The sequence below is a fragment of the Poromitra crassiceps genome (assembly GCF_964638095.1).
Source record: "Poromitra crassiceps genome assembly, chromosome: 23".
Lineage (NCBI taxonomy): Eukaryota > Metazoa > Chordata > Actinopteri > Beryciformes > Melamphaidae > Poromitra > Poromitra crassiceps.
Window position 1 is genome coordinate 20,510,617 of NC_139639.1, and position 22,500 is coordinate 20,533,116.

The 22,500-nt window shown below is 47.4% G+C and overlaps 1 protein-coding gene across 1 annotated transcript in view; it reads left to right on the forward strand.

Annotated features, from left to right (window-relative positions):
* LOC310796826 (glypican-5-like) overlaps positions 1–8,424 on the forward strand; it is a gene marked incomplete at its 3' end in the record, with an annotated part of 74,925 nt that extends 66,501 nt beyond the window's left edge. The window contains exons 6-7 of the mRNA XM_083659058.1: positions 2,004–2,077; positions 8,156–8,424. Of these exons, the coding sequence (XP_083515184.1) occupies positions 2,004–2,077; positions 8,156–8,424 (343 nt within the window). The remainder of the gene's footprint in view (positions 1–2,003; positions 2,078–8,155) is intronic.
* Between the last annotated feature and the right edge of the window lie 14,076 nt (positions 8,425–22,500).

Consider the following 22,500-nt stretch of genomic DNA (forward strand, 5'->3'; position numbering starts at 1 on the left):
TAACCTGGGCCTTTGTTTTTATGATTACCGTAAATTCCGGACTATAAGCCGCACCGGTGTATAAGCCGCACCTGCAAAGTTTTTTCTTATATAAGCCGCACCGGACTATAAGCCGCGGGTGTTTTAATGGTTTTTTTTTTTTTTTTTTTTTTTTATTGTGTTTTAATGTTTAATTACCATATGTAAGGGTTCATGCACAGAGGGGATTGTCGGAAGCTCCCATTTATTAACATTTCAACAAAACAACATAACACAACACCACCTGTGTTGTTATTTACAGTGCACACAGTGTCATACAGTGTCATACAGTGTGGTGAAAAGAGGGCAAGAGAGGAAATTAAAACAGAAGTGGATTTATAGTTAGAAAGAGTGCTAAAAAAGAGATTTTTTTTTTTTTTTTTTTTGGAAAAAATCCATAGATAAGCCGCACCGTTATATAAGCCGCAGGGGCCAAAAAAGGTCAAAAAACGGAAAAAAGGTGCGGCTTATAGTCCGGAATTTACGGTAGAAGTTTTTATTATTTTCGTTAGACAAGCAAAACAGACATCCATCACAGGTAACAGCTTCCTGTTAACACTAGACAACAAAATAAAATAAAAAGACAGCAAGACACAACAAACAACAAAACACAACATATTGGTGATGTACAGAAAAGTAAAAGATCAAAAATACAGCCTGACCGTCATAAATTGGCAATTCTACAACAGCATGAGTGAATACTGGATTCTGATTGGCTAGCAACAGTGGTAAATACGCCAACAATCTACAGTTCGGCTCCAACCGCAGTATCACTCCGCTCCCTGATGCTGACTCCGCTCCCTGTGCTGACTCCGCCCACTGTTAGCCTGTCAGTCTGCAAATCTTTAACAAGGAAATGGCCGATCTCTAACAAGGAAATGTCCGATTTCGTAGTAACGTTTGATTTACTGGGTGGATTGAGTTTTGAGCAGTGGTTAGATGAAGATGAAGGTGAAGTGAACAAAGAACGACATGGTGAAATTGGGGAGAGAGAACTGGCTGAGCTTGAGTTGTCACGAGTTCGGACTAGCGGGAGGTCGGACTAGCGGGAGGTCGGACTAGCGCCCGGACCCCGAACCTGGGACTGTCAAACAAACAAACGCCCTCTGCCGTCACCAGATATCAACACACCACCCCCAAAACGGGCTGCTTTAGATAACTGTTTAAATAACTGTACTTTTACAGGCAATGTATCAATAACTGTGAATCCCGTTAAGGAATAGGTTAGTTGTTTTTTGGCTCAAAGGCAACTAAATGTTTAGTGCAATCATTGATCTTGTGTATGGAACTATATTCTGTGGCGGAAGGATAAATGTATTCTGAAACCAGTAATGATTATAAATAAATGAATTGGATGTTACAATTGTGTATTTTTTATATTATTTGGTAGCTGTTGTAGAAAACAAATTTACCACTCGAGGTCAGGGTTTGTGGGCACATTTACCACTGGTACAGGGTTTATAGCACTCGGCTTCGCCTCGTGCCACAACCCTGTACCAGTGGTAAATGTGCCCACAACCCCCTCCCTCTCGTGGTAAATTTGTTAATTTATGTTCATCTGAGCTAGAGATGCCACTATTTTTCAATATATGCGTGATAATGCCCCCATTTCAAATTATATTCGTCCACCTTATCAAGCAGCCTGTATGATAGTTGTTCAAGGGCAGCCAGCTGCCCAAGAGAAATGTGCCATAAAGACGGTGCAGGAGCCGAAGAGGACTTCCACTCCTTAACCAATAATCTTCGTCCTAACATTAAAGCCGTCTGGATCCAATTAGCGAGTGTAACCTGGGCCTTTGTACACCTGTGGCAGTGTGAGCTCGTCTGCCTGCTGCGCAGTATTGTAAAGGGCCAGCAGGTGGACGTTTGATTTGTGGCGTGGCACAGCTCGAGAGCGCAGCAGAGGTGAGTGGAGGTCAGTATACGTCTCTGTCTCTCTGGCTGTCTGCCTCGCTCTTTCCTCGCGCCTCTGCCTTGACCTCCAGGGTCCTGTCCCCGCTGAGCGGGTGGAAGGCGACGGGCGAGGTGCTGGAGGGTGGCTGTAAAGCAGTTGATGGGCGTAGGGTTTTGACAAGGCCGCTGGATCTGCCTCGCGGGGGATGCTTGATTAACAGGGGTGACCCCTGACCCCACGACTATTATTTCATTTGCACATTTCTTCTCAGACAGACGCACACATACACAGGCATGTACGCGCACGGTAACGCACGCTCGCGGCACGTGCACATACGTATGCGCGCGCACCTAGACACACACACACACACACACACACACACACAATTTGCCTGGGCACACACACTGTCTGAGTTATGTGGTGTGACGAGAATGTGATTAGCCAGTCGCCTCTCTCCATAGCGTGCGCTCGGTTTCACTTTGAGGTGGAGGCCAGCAACTCTCAGAGACAACAGAAGTACAGTCTACCCATCTGTTCCTCTGCCCCCCCTCTTCTACCACCACTCAGAAACACGACAGCTCAGCCAACTGGCTGAGTAATGACACTGTTGATTGGCTAGATCAATCCTTATTTGCTGTAAAACGAGATCTTTATGTAATAGCCAATACGTCCTTGGAGCGCACTGTTTTCAGACGCCCCAAAGCCACTGCAAGCGACTTGTAACATTAGTCTCCGTCATTAACACAGATAGAGTGGCCTCTTCTGATCTAACCTGATGACTGACCTTTGGCAGATGTTTGCAGGGCTTCTACCTACCATCTATCAATCGCGAGCTAGAAGCTCTCGATGCCCAGAGTGAAGACAGAGAGGAGACACAAAAACATAGAAAACATGGTCCCATTCCTCTCTTTTACTAAATACAATACTTAGATACTATTTGTACATAATCTAATTCTATGTACCAGCCATAACAGCTGGGCCTTTTACTAAATACAATACTTACAGTAGCTACTATTTGTACCTAATCTAATTCTAAGTACCAGCCATAACAGCTGGGCTGCTATTATCACCTTGTGAGTCTGTGTGTGTGTGTGTGTGTGTGTGTGTGTGTGTGTGTGTGTGTGTGTGTGTGTGTGTGTGTGTGTGTGTGTGTGTGTGTGTGGTCTGTGTGTGTGTGTGTGTGTGTGTGTGTGTGTGTGTGTGTGTGTGTGCGTGTGTGTTCATGGCAAAATGTGGTCCTGGAGACACCTATTGTAGCAGGAACTACCACAGAAGCCGTTTGAGTACTTTGCCATGTGTTCATATGTTTGTGTTTATATGACTGTCTGTGGACATATTTTGTTAGTCCGACAGCATCAAAACAGTGCAAAATGCAGTCACGAAACTTTACATGTGTGTAGTTGACATCAAAATGAAGGGTGATGTGATCCGTGCAAGGGGGCCGGGCCCCCCACATTGGCCCATTGGCCCCCGCCACTTTACGCCCCTGGCCCACATTCGTTTTAAGACGCGGGCGACGTGGCTGGTGTGAGCCCACTTCAAGATGGTCTCTATTCTAATTCTTCATCTGTTTGGTGTGCTGGCCCTCTTCTGGGGCTGAGAAATCTCTCAAGTCCTCTAATATGGATCTCATAGAGGCCTGCATAGATGCCTACAGTGGCTCAGTGGTTAGCACTGTTGCCTCACAGCACAGTCCTTTCTGTGTGGAGTTTGCACGTTCTCCCCGTGTTCGTGTGGGTTTTCCCTGGGTGCTCCGGTTTCCTCCCACCATCAAAAGACATGTACTGTATGTTAGGGTTCATGCTCCTGTCAGTGCCCCTGACCAAGGCAATGGCAAAAGAACTGGAGTTGGTCCCTGGTTGCTGCACTGCGGCTGCCCACTGCTCCTAGTTGTAGGAAGGTTCCTAGTAGAGGATGGGTCAAATGCAGAGGAGGACTTTCCCCATGGGGATAAATAAAGGATAAGTTAAGAACAGACATAAGCAAGCGGGTTAAGGAAGTTGCATGGACATTGGCCTTTTCCAGCAGTCCTGAGGCACCGAGCCATCAGTCTGCCTTCCATCAGTCTGCCTTCCATCAGTCTGCCTTCCATCAGTCTGCCTTGCATCAGTCCTTTGGAGAAAGAGAGGCCCATAAAAGACTGATACTGCTCGAGCCGTCTATGGATCTAGGCTCTGACAGCGCTTCCTAGAGCTGGGGAATGCTGAGGCTCTCTGGGTCCCATCTGTTTTAAAGTTCCTCACACACACCTTCCCAAACACCCACGCCGCCATTCTTTATCTCTTTTCATACTAAACCTTCTTCCAAAGGGGGACGAGGGTGGGAGAACAAATTCACACAGTTCATTACAGGCCATCCATCTCTGTGCTCGCTGTTTTTGTCCACAACTCACTCTTTATGTGCTGCCGTGTCAGGCCGAGGATTCCTCTCTGCTTTCAAAATCATCTCCCTCTTCTGTATTCTGAGGAACACACTGGTTCTGCACAAACACACACCCACCGCTCTGGGAACTGTCCCCCTGGTTCACAGGCAACCTGTGTAGGGAATCCAAGGTTGGGACGGGGGTCCCTGGCAGGCCACTCCGAGGGTACAGGGGGCACAAAAACACAGGGGCACCAGCGGGGTACACATCCTAGCCTACAGCTAACCTAGCAACAGGCATAGCAGCATGGCAACTCCGCAGCAGAGAGCAGAGGAATGGCATCTGTCCCGTACCCTTCTTGGCTGTACTGGGGGTATAGAGGATTAAGATTTACTCCCATACACACACATGCGCACGCGCACGCACGCACGCACGCACGCACGCACGCACGCACGCACGCACGCACGCACGCGCACACACACACACACACACACACACACACACACACACACACACACACACACACACAGGGAAAAGGGGCCCTGGGAGGACAGTGACCTCCACCAGCCGATGTGACAGAACCCCAAGATGGAGGGGAATCCTGAGGAGAAAGCAGCCTCTATGTGAGAGAGGAGTTAGGGGCCATGTACAACTCCCCCATCTCTCTCTCTCTCTCTCTCTCTCTCTCACACACACACACACACACACACACACACACACACACACACACACACACACACACACACACACACACCGCTATCCCCGACAGAAAAGCCATTTTGACGAACTGATATGAGCGTTCACACACCCACCCTCACACATGCACGCATGCGTGCACACATATGCCAGACGCCTCATTGAGTTGGCAGGACCTGGCGTCAAGATGTCCTTGTAGACAGACACAAGCATGAAGGACATAGAGATAGGTGCTCCTTCTATCTCTCCGTCTCTCTCTCTCACGCGCGCACACACACACGCACACACACACGCACGCACACACACACGCACGCACACACACACACACACACACACACACACACACACACACACACACACACTTCATCACCACCACCACCATCTATTAAAGTCAGAAAGGCGTGCACAGCAGGAACCACTCAGCGACACTCGATCAGGTGTCACTGTGTGTGTGTGTGTGTGTGTGTGTGTGTGTGTGTGTGTGTGTGTGACGTGTGTGTGTGTGTGTGTGTGTGTGTGATGTTACATTTCACACCTGCACTGCAACTCTCCCACGCACTCACCTGCACTGTTATTTGTTTCAGCCGTTCTCTTGGAATCAGAAGTCTGAAGATGAATGCTTTCCTCTGTCTCTCTCTCTCTCTGTCTCTCTCCACGTCTCATCGTTCACACAGTGTGTCGTCTGGCCTGGTGTGACACGCGTGTAATGAGACAGTGATGGCGTGTACTTGGCGTGTAAAGAGACAGTCAGTGATGGTGTGAACTTGGTGTTGCTGTGCACGTGACGAGGTGCAGAAAGGAGGCTTTGGTGTGAGTAAAGTGTTATGACGCTGCCTTTGGCTCGACAATACTGTAGCAAGTAGCAGCAGTACAGATGATGAGGATGGGATGCAGCCTCCTGTTGTCCCAGTGACCATCCTCCAATGGATTTAACTGACCTAAGTGATGCTCACTTAAAAAATATATATATAATCTGTGGTGAAACGAAACATGTTTTCTTTTTTGTTAAATGGTTTGATATAAACTCTTGCTTGGTTACGTACTGTGACTGCCGACTACAGTTTTAGAATCAGATTAGGTCCAACTCTGCACTAAAGCCGCTGTCAGTGGCCCTTCTTATCTGATCTGCAGTAAGCTGAAGCAGTGAGAGATCAGTCCTCCGGCCTGCCACACTGGTCCAGGGTCAGCTCTTAATTGCCACATCAATTATGAATAAGAGAGGAGGGCTTTGTCAGCCTCACCGCTGGTCAATAGCATAGGCCTTTAATGAAGTGTCTTGTCTTTCATGCACAGTCTCTTTCACGCACACGCACACGCACACACACACACACACACACACACACACACACACACACACACACACACACACACACACACACACAGTCAATACAAAAGTTGGCTCATTGCTACCAACCACCATTATCTGAGTAGATACTTTGGCAGCAGTGGTTGTGATTTAAAACAAAAGTTCACATCTGTGGGGCGTCTCTGGTTTGTGGGAGTTGCAGAGTTTGCAGCACGACAGGCTAGTGAGTAACTTCGATTGATTTAAAATTTATACTTTTTTTACTCTAGCTGTTGTGTCTGTGAGAGAGAGAGAGAGAGAGAGAGAGAGACAGATGGACAGAGCTAGAGAGAGAGAGAGAGAGAGGGAAAACCCCACCTGCCTGTCCATCCATGGTCTCTCTCTCTTCACGTCGTTTCCCCCTGCATACCAGGCTGACTGAGACACAGAGGATCAGACTCATCCCTGCTTATCCTCCTACTGTATTTTTCAATATCACTGGAATGTGGGCCTTTATTTGCTCAGTGCTGCGTTACAGCAGGAATGCCCGTCGCTGTGTCAGTAGCTGCAGGGCTGGGCTCCAGGCCCAGGAGGGTCAAGGCGGTCACTCAACCCAACACTCCGCCCATCCCGACCCCCAGCAGAGAGGCCTGGGCTGGGAGGAGTGAGGAAAGGAGCAGGCCCAGGCCCGTTGAAATAAACCCAGGCTATCTCCAAGCCTCCCCGAGCCCTGTCTGTCTGCCTGTCCATAATGCTACTATAATCAGGTGTGTGGCCAGCAACACAAGATTTCCTCATGGACCCCCTGAATACTGATGAGGCCTGGGCCCAATGACACCTCCATAGCTTCTTATGCCTGTGCATGTGCATGCCGGTGGGAGGGTGGTAGGGTTATGCACACAATAAAACCCACAGTCATTTCCTCTGAATTTGCAGATTTCAATAAAGAATAGGTTATGAGTCTGACCACTGTTTTTAACCCTCTTTAAAATGCCACTTCCTGCTTGGAAGTCTCCACGTGAGGTTTTCTTGTGAAATCCGTGAATAAGAGCTACTGTAACTGCTGTGGTGCTTCAGACTTTTATGTGGTCGGTTAGGATAACAAGCTGTCGAGTCACGGCCATTTCTCGTCTATGTTAGTGAACGTCATAATAGCGACCAAACCAAAGGCTGAGTTCTATTCTCATTTTCGCTAACTGTCTAGGTAGGTGTTTTGCTGCTCCCAATACTTCCTCTGGTTTCTAACCTGTTGACACACCAGGGATTCTTCGTGTTTCCCCCCTCCGGGGTCCCAGAGGTGTGCTGGAGAGGCTCAACCATTAAGAGCTGACTGATACTGCTTAGAGAGGAAATGATGATGGCGGCTAATCAAAAACATTCTTCTTCTCTGACGACCGCGTGGCGAGGGAGCCCTTCGAGCTAATGCGCTCTCTAACGGCCATAAAAACCACAGGGCAGAATATGCCCAGCTAGCCAGAAAAGAGAGCCGCCGCGCGGAAAGGCAAGGGGGGGGGGGGGGGGGGGGGGGTGACGGTATAAAAATGGATGGGGGGGGGTGATCACAAACGCTGATGTGCACAATAAAGAACGTGTGATACAGTGATTATCGTTAAACGGAATAGCTGTCGGCTGCTTTGAGTGCTGACAAAGGGGGTTTGAGCGTGATATTAGTCTAGAGATGATTATCTCTCTGAATGTTCTGTACCGTGGGCGTCCTTCCCCAGATTGGTTTCATAGGTACATTTGAAACTCATCAGTATTCATCATAGTTTGTGTCAAAACAAATATAGGGAAAGACACGCAGCTCCGTGCAAAAGGTCAGCTAGACAAAAGAGATGACTTTTCACATCTTGCAGAGTGAAGCTCTGACTCAGTCCTGCAACATCCATCCCCAACCCAGAGCAGCTCCCCAGCCCAGCCAAAGCCATCTCTGATCCTCCTGTCCCCTCTGGTCCATGCCGTACTCTGCCCTGGGGAGCTCTCCCTCAGCCCATTGAGCTCCAGATGAAAGGCTCGGGGGAAACTGGTAATATCCGCACCGGGACAGAGCCACGACATCTGCCGGCCAGCCGGGCCTCTACGCACGCCAGTCCCACGGGGCCAACGGGCCCGGCCCGGGACCGAGGATGGAACGACGGAGGGCTGGATTGGTTCGACCCAGCCTGGTAGAGCACGCAAGCAAGCACATCCCTGTACCCGCCTTCCTAACCCTCCTCTCTCATGTTAGTTTGAATTATAGGTTTAGATGTTGCAATCGTGTCCTCTGATCCTCAGCCCTGAACCTTTCCATCTCACGTCAGCATGCCTCGGTGCCTCTTGTACAGTAACTTCCCACAGTAAAGACCTCTACTCGTAGCATACAGCTCCGGATGTACTGTACCCCTCCATTACTTGATCTGTCATGTCTTAACGTTTGTCGTGCTTCTTCAACCCTGCTCTGTCTCTTCTCTCTGCCTTACCTCTCTCTCACCCGCTCCACTTTCATGCTACCATCCAGCTGGTCATCCGCAGACCCTGACGTCCCGGACGCACCAGAAACGTCTCCGACAGTGGAGGTGGTTTCATTTCGACCTTAACCGTTTAGACCGATCACACCGGCCACGGCGTGCCGCGTCCGTCTCGCGTCCTTCAGCGAGAGTTTCTGCGTCTGGTCTATTTCTGATGCGAGCCGCGAGCCGCCGCGTGCAGCCAGGCATGAAGTCAGTACAAGTTGTGACCGGTGCAGGGCCATCACGGAGCAAAACAGAGCGGTTCTGGTGTGACTGGACAGGCTCCTGCTCGACTTGTCCGTGACGTCCATTTCCAGTGCATTCCCGCCGTAACACCTATAGTACTTCTCTCTTAATCTCCACACTTCCCGACCTCTTGCAGGTCCTCCTACATGAAAGGCAGGTGCGTGCTGGGTCCAGGTGAGCAGCGTGCTGTAGTGGGCTTGAGGCCGATCCAGAATAATCCTGCTAACACTGGAGCAGGTTGGCCATATCCTGCCCAGGCAGTCATTCACATCAGGAATGCTCTTCCCCTGCCAGGGGGAACAGCTGCTGTGCACCTTTGAGGCCTTCTGGAGTTTGGAAAGAGGTCATCTCCACGACATTCAGATGCAAACATCACGAGCAGCACTGGAACAGGCTATAATATCTATTTCTTGGAGCCCCCAGCCCAAAACCCGCTGGCTAGGCCCTTCTAATGCCACACTGGCCCAGAAGCCCATGTCTCTGAATGTGTGTGTGTGTGTGTGTGTGTGTGTGTGTGTGTGTGTGTGTGTGTGTGTGTGTGTGTGTGAGAGTGTGTGTGTTTGCTTGTTTGTCTCACACACACTCAGTACCACATAGTGCACAGTACAATAGACCAAATCAGCGGGATGTTTACATTTACTTCCGGGTACCCCTGAGGTCCACACATTATAATGGCGGTGGACGGCACAAACTGACGTGTTGAAGACAAAAACAGACAAAGAAGACAAAAATGGTTCGTCCGTGTTGTGTTGTTGTTTAATATCATTCATAACAACACTTTCACTAACGTTAGTGGAGACCAGACTAGCTAATTTACCTGTTGGACCAGACCAGAGTAGACTTGAAGCTAAATTAAATTAACTTGGCGTCAGTAGCTCTGTCTGTAATAACCTCGCGTCACCAGGCTCTTCTCACGAGTCTGCAAAAAAAACAGCGAGTTTGACAGACAAACAAACGTTATTAGCTAGCTAACACTACATAAAACAAACACAGAAGAAAGGCTAGATACGTCGGACAAGCATGTTTACCAACCGTTTAACCATTTAAATTGAAAGTAGTCGGCCGAAAACAGCGAGAGGGTTTGACAGCATTTATTTGACAACACGCACATTTAAACCTGCCGCCTTCCCCAAGTGGTACCCGGAAGTAAATTTGTTTACATGGTGACGTCACGGTGATTTGGTCTATATACAATTCATATTCTGTCCATATTGTGAGATTGCCCCCCCCCCCCCCCTCCACACACACACACACACACACACACACACACACACACACACACACACACACACACACACACACACACACACACACACACACACACATCCATTCACACATTTGAGCTAAACATGTTGTTGTTACCTCTGTATGAGAAATAATGTCTGCTCTTCTTTTTAAGAGTAGCAGAAGCACCAGCCACCCTCCACCCCGCCCATACACACACAATGCACCATCTCAGTTCCATCCATCCATCCACATGTTTAAATCTATCCATCTTGCCATACTTGGATAATTATGTTTTATGATAGGTTGACAGAGCAAAACAGTCATTACTCGTGGCGTCATGCTAACAGACAGGCTAGCCACTGAACTGCAGGTGGGAGCAGCAATGCCGGGGGTGTGTTTCACTTGACTTGATGAGCTCAGTGTAGTGTAGTCTTCCTGACAGATGGCGTGTGCTACCAAAAGAGAATTGTACTTTCACGGCTGCACACTTCACACTTTTTTTGCTGCAGACCCCCTACGGCCCAATCGCAGGAAGTGTTTATCCGTGCATTTCCTCCTCCTCCTCCTCCTCCGAGATGGATAAGCTGCTTTCTCCCCTTTTTGGTTTTTATGACTTCTCGTTGATATTACTTCAACGGCAACACAAACAACAATATACTGCAGTCGACCAAAATAGGTAGTGGGGGGCGGGGGTGGGTTCGGGATTGGGCAATAAAATCTTCTATCTCCCACATTCCACCTTACTCCCTCTAGATTTCATGAGAACAAATACAAAACATCCAGCTTCCACTGTACTTTTAATATCCTAGCTGCTATATATATATATATATATATATATATATATATATATATATATATATATATATATATATATATATATATATATATATATATATATATATATATATATATATATATATATATATATATATATATATATATATATATATATATATATATATATATATATATATAATATATATGTGTGTGTGTGTGTGTATATATATATATATATATATTATATATATATATATATATATATATATATATACACATACATACATACATACATACATATACAGTATATATATATATATATATATATATATATATATACACACACACACACACACACACACACACACACACACACACACACACACACACACACACACACACACACACACACACACACACACACACACACACACACACACACACACACACACACACACACAAAGTATATACACACAAAGTATATACACACAAAGTATATACACACTTTGTAAACCCTGTCATAGCATAATATAACATACCATTTTCTCCTGATAGGCCGGTCCGTCTGCACTCTGCTAGAGCCAGAGACTCAGACAAGACTGCTGCACGTTCAGCAGCAGGCAGATAGAGAAATAAAGTGCTGGACCACCTTAAGATGCACAGTCATGTGGAGACTCCTCTCCCTTCCTAATGGAGAGATAGTGGTCTAATGTGCCACTGTGGATGCTTTAGTGGTTAATACGCTAATTAGCTAGCTACAAATGAATAGCCCTTTTGGAAGGAGCAGCCTATTACAGTTAATAAGCCATAGACACGCCACACAATGTGCCACAGCAGAGGCCCTCATGGCTGCAGGGGAGAGGGAAGATATGGCTTGTTAAAGATTAGCTGATTTATGACGGTTCGCGGCTGTGGTCACGGCGGTTCCTACATGACCAGGCCCAGTTTAGTTGGCACACAGCGCACGCTAGGCTAGCATGTCTCCAGGCGAGAGGGGCCGGATCTGCACCCCAGATCAAACAGGCATGCCATCACACTATCACACTGTACTGGATGTGTACACTTTTTGCCAATGGTGGAGAGAAAATATGTCACACCCAACCCCCCCCCCCAAAGAATTTGACTTTTCTAACATTTTACAATGTTGACTACTGTCGATTGTTTCCCTAAGTACTGTAGCCTATGTATGTAGTAGTAGGTCCTTTCTGTGTGGAGTTAATAATAATAATAATAATAATAATAACTTGGATATATATAGCGCCTTTCAAGAAACCCTTTACAGTAATTACACATAATGACAAACAAATAAACAGAACAGAGAGAACAGAGGAGACTATACGTTAAAGAGGTGAGTTTTGAGCATGAGTTTGCATGTTCTCCCCGTGTTTGTGTGGGTTTTCTCCGGGTGCTCCGGTTTCCTCCCACCATCAAAAACATGTATGTATGTTAGGGTTAAGATTCCTGAACAAAAGGAAAAGCGGGCACATCCACTCGGAGCTGCAGGTGCAGGACAACAATGGCAATAACAAGATATCAAAAAGGAAGTGAAGTCCGCACACTGCATCCACTTAACTCACAGTTTATTTGTTAAATCGACGTTTCGGTCGTGAGACCTTCATCAGAATCATCATCATCATCATTCTGATGAAGGTCTCACGACCGAAACGTCGATTTAACAAATAAACTGTGAGTTAAGTGGATGCAGTGTGCGGACTTCACTTCCTTTTTGATAGGGTTAAGACTCCTGTCAGTGCCCCTGACCAAGGCAATGGCGAAAGAACTGGAGTTGGTCCCCGGGTGCTGCACTGCGGCTGCCCACTGCTCCTAGTTCTAGGAGGGTTCCTAGTAGAGGATGGGTCAAATGCAGAGGATGAATTTCCCCATGGGGATAAATAAAGGATAAGTTAGCATGTAGCATCTGATCGGCGTTCTTGAACATGCTTAAATGATGCAAGAGGGCCTCAAATGTGAGGATGCATCCACGCAAGCCGTCTCTTTAGTAATCGTGGCAGCAGCTCCATCACATCAGAGGGAAGATGGAGGCAGTGAGAGAGAGTGTTTTCTGCAGATTAGTGCTGTTCATTAGCTTGGTAATGAAGTCTCAGTCTTAGCAGCAGGCGGTCATGCCCCCTTTCATCATGGACCTTGGGGGCTCTGCCACAGCTACACAGAGGCAAACAGCATACAGCATACAGATGGAAGGGAGAAGAAGCTTCGTAACGCTACAGCCTATACTGTACCACCATCGCCCAGCCAAAAGGATTTTTTCTTAAAGATCTATAATTAAAAACAGTTCGAGCAATATTTGTGTAATGCAAACACAATGTAGAAACCACAGAATCAAGTATGTAATCGGAGATGCCACGGACAGTTAATCCATTTGACAGTATATTGGAAAGTGATTTTAAAGACCCATATTTATTGGGTATTTCATCCAACTGACCTCTGAACCCACGTGCCCGTAACCCTGTAAAGACATCCTGTACTCTGTCACTGTGTATACAAAATGCAGTCTCCCACTCACTGGGAACGGGGAACTTCTCAGATGTGTCTTTTGAGGACAGCATCAAGACTGTCAGGGCTCTGTCTGATCTTTAGCTCTCAGACATTCGTGTTTACAACCAACATGTGTGCGTAAAACATCTGTTTTACAGTGTATTAGCCTTATAATATACTAGAACCCACAGAGGCAACTTAATCATTCTTTATTGATGCCAATGGGCCTAGCAGCATCCTCTTTCCACGCAGCATCAAAGTTCAGATGTGTTGGTACTGGATGATGAGCCGTGTTGAAAGCTAAAGGACAGGCAGCAGAGGTCTCCAGGATATGGATCTGTACTTTGAGCACTGACTAATGGCTTTTGTTCTGTAAATCTCAGACAGTGTTTTTGATTGATTACCCCCTGCTGTTGGCTTGCGGGCGCTGCTGCCAGAGCTCTAAGAAAGGCTGGCGTGTGGTCGCGGCGGGTGCCTAACTGGGAATGTAATGGCTATTGATTGGTGTATTAGCTGCCATGTGGTGGGTGTGGATAGTCTTCCTGCTGTCCTGCGCTAAAACCAGAGCAGTATTTTTAACTGCGCTGATAGAACACTGAGCCCATAGTGTCATCTCTTCTACGTCAGTTTAGAGGATATCCATATGCCTTGATGATTAGTTCAACTTCAAGTCTCTTTATTGTCATGGTTAACAAGCAAGGAAACAGCGAAGCGTCTCTCTGAGTCAGGTAAAGTGTGCAAAATAACGTGAGGTAAAGTGTTTGAATAAATACGATCATACTGGGATTTCGCGTGTGTGCTGTAATACTTTGTAACAACTTTGCATTGGCCCCTTATACTATTACGGTTATTTACTGTAGTACTTTAATTCCATTTCTGATCATTTGTGATATCTGGCCCACCATTGCATTATTACAGTGTTGTCCTGTGAACTGTTCTCTCTTGTGTGGAATACGTCATGACGAGAAAAAGGCTTTTTGTTTCACTGCGCCGTTGTGTAGGTTGGAATGACAACAAAGATGAGGCAAATGCAAAGGTAGGGAAACCGGAAATAACGACGCCGGTGACCAAAACTGCAGCAACACTAATGGCTACGGGAATATGAGGATTTAGGAGCATGCAGTAGCGGAGCGTACACCGGGGCAGAGGGTGCGCCCGCCCCGGGCCCACTCCCATCTAAGAAAAAAAAAAAAAAAATTGCATGCCAGGCCAGGCCAGGCCTGAGTGTGAGAGCAATTCAATCAATAGACAATAACAATGGTGTGTTTAAAATTAGATATTCCACTAAATATGGCTAAAACAGATTCAAACATGCAAAAAAGGCAAATTCTTCTTCGCCTTAATTGGAAAAAAATAAAAAATAATGTGTGTGTGTGTGGGGGGGGGGGGGGGGCCCTAAGAGCTTTGCCCCCCCCGGGCTGATAGGGTCGCTCCGCCCCTGGGAGCATGGCTTGTAGCGTGCGCTAAAACAAAGGACAATTAGTCGAAAACAGAGATGCTACGTTTCTCTGCTAAATTAAACCAGGAGGAAAGATGGAGAGTACAGCACGAGATGTCAGCATGAAGACATAAACACAGGCAAGGAACCGACAGAGGAGAGGACAAGCTTTCCTGCACGGCAACACAAATAAGCACATATTTTACACCAATTGAAGACATGCAACAGGGTCTAGCGTGTGAAGCATTTGACTACTTCAACCAGCAAACTCCTTGCACGCTACAGAGTCTGAAGCCGATGCAGGGCATGATCGTTTTCCCTCTGCAAATCATCTTGTTGCTTTGTCCAAAGGAGCATGCCAACATTAATTTCCACCGCAATTTATACTGAGCGCTCAAGTGGAATGAGTGAGTGGTGTCTGCTACACGTGCGTTTGTAAACGCTTAACGGTGCATGTTATATGTGCAGGTGCTGAGAGTGCTGAGTCAGCATCTAGTATATCTGCAGTGTGCAGCGGGGGGAAGCCCGGAGCGCTGTGCGTTTCCCCAGAGGGGCTCTCATCATCGGGCTTGTCTCCCTTGTGTTTGCCTGTCTGCCTGCTCAGATGTCTTACTGTATTTCCTCATGGTCTTCCTTTTGGTGTTTCCTGTTCCTAGTTTATTGCTACCCTGCCATGTAATAAACCACAATGCACTGCTGCATGCGAGTGCTTCTGCAGGTCCTCCATGTTGTATTGTGTAGGCCAAAACGCAACATGATAATTAGGGATGATTAAGGTGAAGCTTGAGATGGTTCTGGAAGAGATCAAATGACTCTCATCAAAGGCAGCACAAGCCCCTAACTGTGTGTGTCGGTGTGTGTGTGTGTGTGTGTGTGTGTGTGTGTGCGTGTGCGTGTGTGTGCGTGCGTGCGTGTGTGTGTGTGTGTGTGCATGTGCGCGCGAGTGCACACGTGCACATCCGTCCGTGCGTGTGTGTGTGTCTTCCTGCACTAGAGCAGCCACCTTAGCTTTAGCTCCTTGGATACTGCTGCTAGAGAGACAAAGGGGGAGGATGGCAGAGTGTTTGAAAGGGTTTTGAAGTGAATTCCACTTGGAATAGAGGAGATGAATGGAACGGTGACCTTGTGGCATCTTCAGCAACAACTCAAGGCTGACTCAGGTGGAGAGAAGAGACAGGACACCTCGTCTTTTCAGAGGCAGAATCGTCCTTGGTTTAGATGGCTCCCGCACCAAGAACAACAGTTAAATGAGACACATTTGCGAAAAGGATGAATGAGTTGGAGGGTTGAACAGGTGCCACTCATGGAAAGGATGGTATGGAAAGTGAGAGCGCTGAAAGGAGTGGGCCTCCTTTCAGGAAGACCAACGCAGATTAGAGCTTCTTATGAAGCAACCAATAATGCTCAAAGCATCGCCAGGCAAGGTCAAGCACCAATTAGAAAGGCAAAAAGAAATAGCGTGTTTGTGTGTGTGTGTGCGTGTGTGTGTGTGTGTGTGTGTGTATGCGTGTGCGTGTGCATGTGCATGTGCGTGTGTGTGTGTGTGTGCGCGCGCGTGCGTGTGCGCGTTACTTACAAGTCATGTCTTTGCCATCTCCTGAGGCTTGACATCCATCTTCATCATCACAATCTGTGGTGCTGCCCTCCTCTGACTCCCCACTGCCCAGCTCCTCCCAGGCTTCCCTCTGGTCCAGTCCTGGAAAGTTCTCCTGGGTCTCCTGGAGCAGAAAAGCAGTGATATAAGGTTTATTACACAATACATTATGACTGTGTCTTATCTACATACAGCAGTACACTGTAGGCTGGTCGCAAAGGGAACAAACTCCATATATTTGGATTCTCTTAAAAGGACAAAACGGATTATCAATTGCAGTCGTCTTAGAATATACCAGCCAAGCCGGTATTCCACACGTCTTTCTTCACACAATTGGATTTAGTCGAGACAAAGCACTTTTGTAAAAAGCTTTCGCATAAGCTTGTTAACATGGCAAGTCATGCTTCTTGCACCGCTGTGTGACACCAGCGAGGGGCAGCGTGGCTCCCAGTGTCCCCTGTGTTGTTGTCCTCCTCACAAGCGACACATGACTTCCCTCGCTCTGACATATCCATCACTGCAAATGTCAGCAAGCGCCCGAGAGGTGACACTGAGAGGTGACACTGAGCAATCAGTGACGCGCCGCAGTGCCAAGGAGGAGGGGCGGGGTGGGAGCGCCGCGTTAAGGCTGGAGGGGAGCATTGAAATCCAACCCAATTATTACATGGAAAAGAGAGGGGGGGGGGGGGGGGCGTTCATAATAACGTTAAGAAAGGGCCCCCAGAGAACAGAACGGAGTCTGATAACTATAGTAAATAAGATAAGCTATTAAATGTTGAACCTCCGATAATGATAAACCCCCCCGCCCCCCTCCCCCACACACACACACGCATGCACACGCACACGCACATGCACACACGCACACACACACACACACACACACACACACACACACACACACACACACACACACACCTGCAATATAGAATTCAGGAATAAACCTTTCAAATTCCATTCTAATAATTGTGTTCACTGGAAAGTGTACTAGAGACCACGCTAATTTGACAACATCATCTATGTCAAACATCTGCAATTATAACCTGTTCTCCCCTGGCTTCCTCTTCGATGCATTAGTTTAGTGTTGACACATCAAGCAATGCATGAACTGTGAAATCCATATCTCGCTACTAATTTCAGGAATCTGTCTGTGAGTGTGGGATGTACTTCGCATATCTCGGGAACCGTTCAACCCGATCGACTTCACACTTGGCGGGTGTGTTGCTGGGGAGCCGAGGAAGTGCAGTATCGACTGTGAAGATGTTTGGATCAGCGGTTCTCCAGAAAACTGCACTACGGGCATGAGCGGTAGCGGTACGGGCACGCAGTTGTCGAGAAAGCTGCACGCAGCAATCGGTCCGTTCTGGACAGGCACATTTTGAACGGGCACTGCACTAGTTATATCTAAAGAGCAGAAACATCAATATTCTTCCACACATATGTCTTCAATAGATTATGAATCCTTTGCCATGTTCCAGCGTGTCACTATTGATCCAAGATGACTCACCATCTGAGCATTTTCACTCGACTCTTCTTGCCTCTAACTTGTATCAGTACATTACCTTGACCTTTGGACAACACTATCAGATCATACCAAGAGCTTCTCAGCCCAGAACATGAAAGCCTGATCTCCATGATAACAACGCACAGCCCATCCAATCAAACGATCCACCGGTTCCTCCCTCTCAGTATGGGGCCATCTAATTGGACCACCTGCTGGCCCGTCCTGGAAGGGAGCCCTCCATCATCAAAGTGTTTTTTTTGGTTCCACCACATCATAGCCACTTCTTAACATGCGGTGGAATCCGTATTATAACCTGCTCCTAGCCGGTTGGCCTGCATGTTAAACAACAATTAGCCGGCCTACGCGCACTCCCGCGAGTCCGTATCTTATTCACCTCGCTCGCCGGTGTAAGATCCGGATTAGCGCAAAAGGAGCTGTTGTTTAACTCTGGCGGGTCATTATCCGCAGATCCGGCGTCCACACACACACACACACACAGCGTTGAGCAGTGAGAGAGAGGCAGGGGGGAAGGAAAGTGAAAGTGGAGCAGAAACGCGCTCTCCTGAGAATACGAGGCAGCAGGATGACTGAAGCAAATGAAACTCAAACTATCACAAAGAGCGGCCGAGATTCTGACACTTTTTGCGCGATGCGTGCCGCTCTATCTGCCTGTTTGTCTCTCTGCCAGTGCCCGCATGTCTGTTTAGTGTGCGTGTGTGTGTGGCATGTCATTTTTAACGCTGTTCATAACGAGCAGAGCGTGTTTAGGCTATCGTACGGCTCCGTCCCCAAATTAATTTTCATCGTCCCTGACGCTACTGTGCGCCCACACTGCGGAGTGGATAGGAGCTGACTGACTCTGACTGATAGGCTATCAAACTTTTGTGGGGAGAAATACATTTAAAACTAGGCAGATATGACTTGAATGCCACTTGTAAAATAAATCACCCACAGTGATTGACGACAGTGCGACCACTATTTTGACTGCCTCATTTCTGGCACAATGCCACCCCTCGTTGTCAATGGACTCTGTTAAAACGGCATGTTTTTGAATGGAGTTTGGTTACAAATTCGCTAAAGCTGTTTCCTATCACATTTCTTGTTTTCGATACATGCTACTGCACCGCCCCCCCCACTGGCAGAAAAAACGGCTCATATCCAGTTGTTTCTTAACAAAGACCCCTGATGTTTAGAAAGGCAAAACCTGAAATTATCCTGCTCTCTCTAGCCTGACATGATCCAGATTTCATGTTTAAAATGCACTCATGTGTGAGTTTCCCTCACAGAACTGATCCTTTGGAGAAGAAAGGTTAGAACTTGGCTTGAATACCAGATAGAAGTGGAAATATAGACACATGCTTTGAGACTATGATCAAGCTTAGATTATAAGGTTGCTCATATATAGACACTGCATGATATATAGGCCACGCCCATCACGCTCCATTCACTTCCACACACCGGCATCATATTCCTTGAATGAATCATAGGCAAAAGCTGTTGTGTGGTGGGCTGCGCAGACAACAAATGTAAAAAATCGCCAGTTAACGTTTTTTTTGTACTCCCGAGGAGAAACAAGGAAGCCATTGAGAATTGGCGAGAAGAAAAATGTGGATGTTGCTGTCAATGAAGTAAGTGTTCATCTTCCGTATATATGATCTTTGTGTGCAACACCCGACCATGCACGCGACATAGGAGAACGCCAGGATTGGGGGGGAGTTTGTGTTTTCCCCCGTTTTGGGCGTGGTTTCTGAATGATGACGCGCTCCGCAGTGTCTCTGTAGTAACAGTAGCAGCTGAGATGCTGCTTGTTTGCACACATTATGTGCACGCACACACACACACACACACACACACATGCACGCACGCACACGCACACACACACATGCACGCACGCACGCATGCACACGCACACACTCATCTCATCATCAGACCATTACACATTCATGAGGAAGCCGACAGACTCAATCTTGGTGCACAGGTGACCTTCACATGGATGGACCAGCTGACCGCCCGCCCAGCTAAATACCAATAGACCTTATTCGCTAACCCCGGACAGCGCCATATTGTTGACATACCGTCCTGCAGCTGACAACTATAGTAACGGCCTTAATGACGTTTCTGTTCCATTACAAAATAGCGATAGTGATGACAGCAATAAAAAACCCAGAGTTGTTGTTTGTATGCTGCCATTAATGCCTGTAATAATAAACAAAAGAAAAAATGAGGTGAACAGACTTTGCTGTGAGGAGCTGTCAGAAAGTTTCACCTGTCTCTCCTAACTATCCACACACCTCTCCTGTGCTGCTGACGTATCCTCCGTCTTGCTCCCTTCACGTCTGTGGACGGTAGAGATAGAAACAAACCACGGGGACTTTATTGCTGTCATTACTACAGCCATGCCTAACGCAGGTCACCATCCGAACACAATTGGAACGATACAGATAACGCTAAGGGCGGCTAGCTTCCTATAAACGCTGCTCTCACATAGGTTGTCACTTAAGAGCTGCAGCGCTATGTCGAGAACATGGCGGCGGCGGGCGTGTGAGTGACGTCAATCGAATAAGGTCTATTGAGAGGTGGGTGGAAGAAATGGGGGCGGAGCTTGACGTGTTGCAGAGATGACTGATGCCATGGACACTGGCTGTCTAGACCACTAAACACATCCGAAAGAAAAGGTGACCTGCTACCAGTCAGTGCAAGGAGAAGAGTCTGTCTGGGCTTTTGTTTGATTCTACTGCAAAACTAAACCAAATGCACCATAGAATATTTTGGGGAAAAAAGAGAGAAAAGGGAGAAGCCAGATACCCAGACAGAGAGTCAAGGCCTGGACAGGCATCAATGCTTCTGCCTGACCAGGTAAAAGATAAACAACCAACACAAGACTTGACTGAAGCTCATAACTCTTTCATTCGGAGAGATAAATATTAGATTTTCATTAGTAATTCAGCAGCGCTCACTTGCGTCAAAGTCTTCAGAAGAGCATTATGCAGGTATTGGTATTCTCCTGGCAGGTTAGTGATTAGCACTGCCGTGCGTAGGAGAGTGGAACATAACCCTGAAAACGATCCTGCACTCTAGAGGGTACTTTTGATGTCGAAACTTTACAGCAGTCATGTAGCCCATTTATTCCTAACTGCGTCTGTGCACCCGCGCTCTCCCGGGCCTGATCTAATACTACAGCAGCCCGCGCCCTCCCCGGGCCTGATCTAATACTACAGCAGCCCGTGCTCTCCCCGGGCCTGATCTAATACTACAGCAGCCCGTGCTCTCCCCGGGCCTGATCTAATACTACAGCAGCCCGCGCCCTCCCCGGGCCTGATCTAATACTACAGCAGCCCGTGCTCTCCCCCCCCCGGGCCTGATCTAATACTACAGCAGCCCGTGCTCTCCCCCCTGGGCCTGATCTAATACTACAGCAGCCCGCGCTCTCCCCGGGCCTGATCTAATACTACAGCAGCCTGTGCCCCCCCCCCCCCCCCCCGGGCCTGATCTAATACTACAGCGGAATGAGTCATGTACGACCATAAAAGACGTGGAAACCTGGCTGCATGAAAGTGGAGTGGGCCCTCCAGAGGAGGCAGGTGAACCATATCACTTAGGCTCACCACAAAAGTGAAAGCCATTGACAATAGGCTGGTTGGCTCGCATGACACAAATGCACAGTAATGTACATGGGGCTGGCTTAGATGGAGAAATGTGCACAATATTAGACACTGGTTACAATAATGCGTTTTTATGGTCATGGATTGGGCTCACATTGCAACCTGTTGACAGTCCTCTTTGTGTGTCCTGTACTCGTCACGCCTGTTTGAGGCTGCACTGCAAAGGGGTTTGATACGCTGTGTTAGAATAAGGTGCACCTGTGGCTTGGGGGCTAGTAGCTCATAATAGACACTCTAGAATACCTCTTTTCTCCCTCAGCATTGAGAACATCCAAACGTGGACTACAGACATAGCTCACATGTAGCGTGATGTACTGTACTGGCTGTTCTCATCGCACTTCCATTGAACCATACTGAAGTACAGCAGCGTGGGCTGGCTCGTTAACACTGAAGCCATATTTTTTTAAGACAGTAAATCTATAAGATATTTCAAAATGAAAATTCTGACTGCTGTCCAAAAAAAGTAAGTTTGGGTGGAATTTTGAATATCTCTTCACTGCATCGGTGCATGCAGATAGGTTAGCAGAGGCCTGTGAGTGAGAGATAAGTAACACAGTGGGGAGGAGACAGAGAGTAGGCCCCGGGAGAGTGAGAGGCAGAGAGTAAAAAAAGGAAGAGGAAAAGAGAAAAGGAGGAAAATTCTTCCTTGGTTCTGGACAGCAGGCGTGATAAACCCATTAACCTTGCAATTATGCAAAGCGACCAAATGAAACATTTACTTCAATAAACATTTCACGAGTTCATGAGCCAATACTGGCTGAGTGTTGTGCGCCAACACCACCCAGATAGCCGACTGGTATTAACGCTAAAACCCG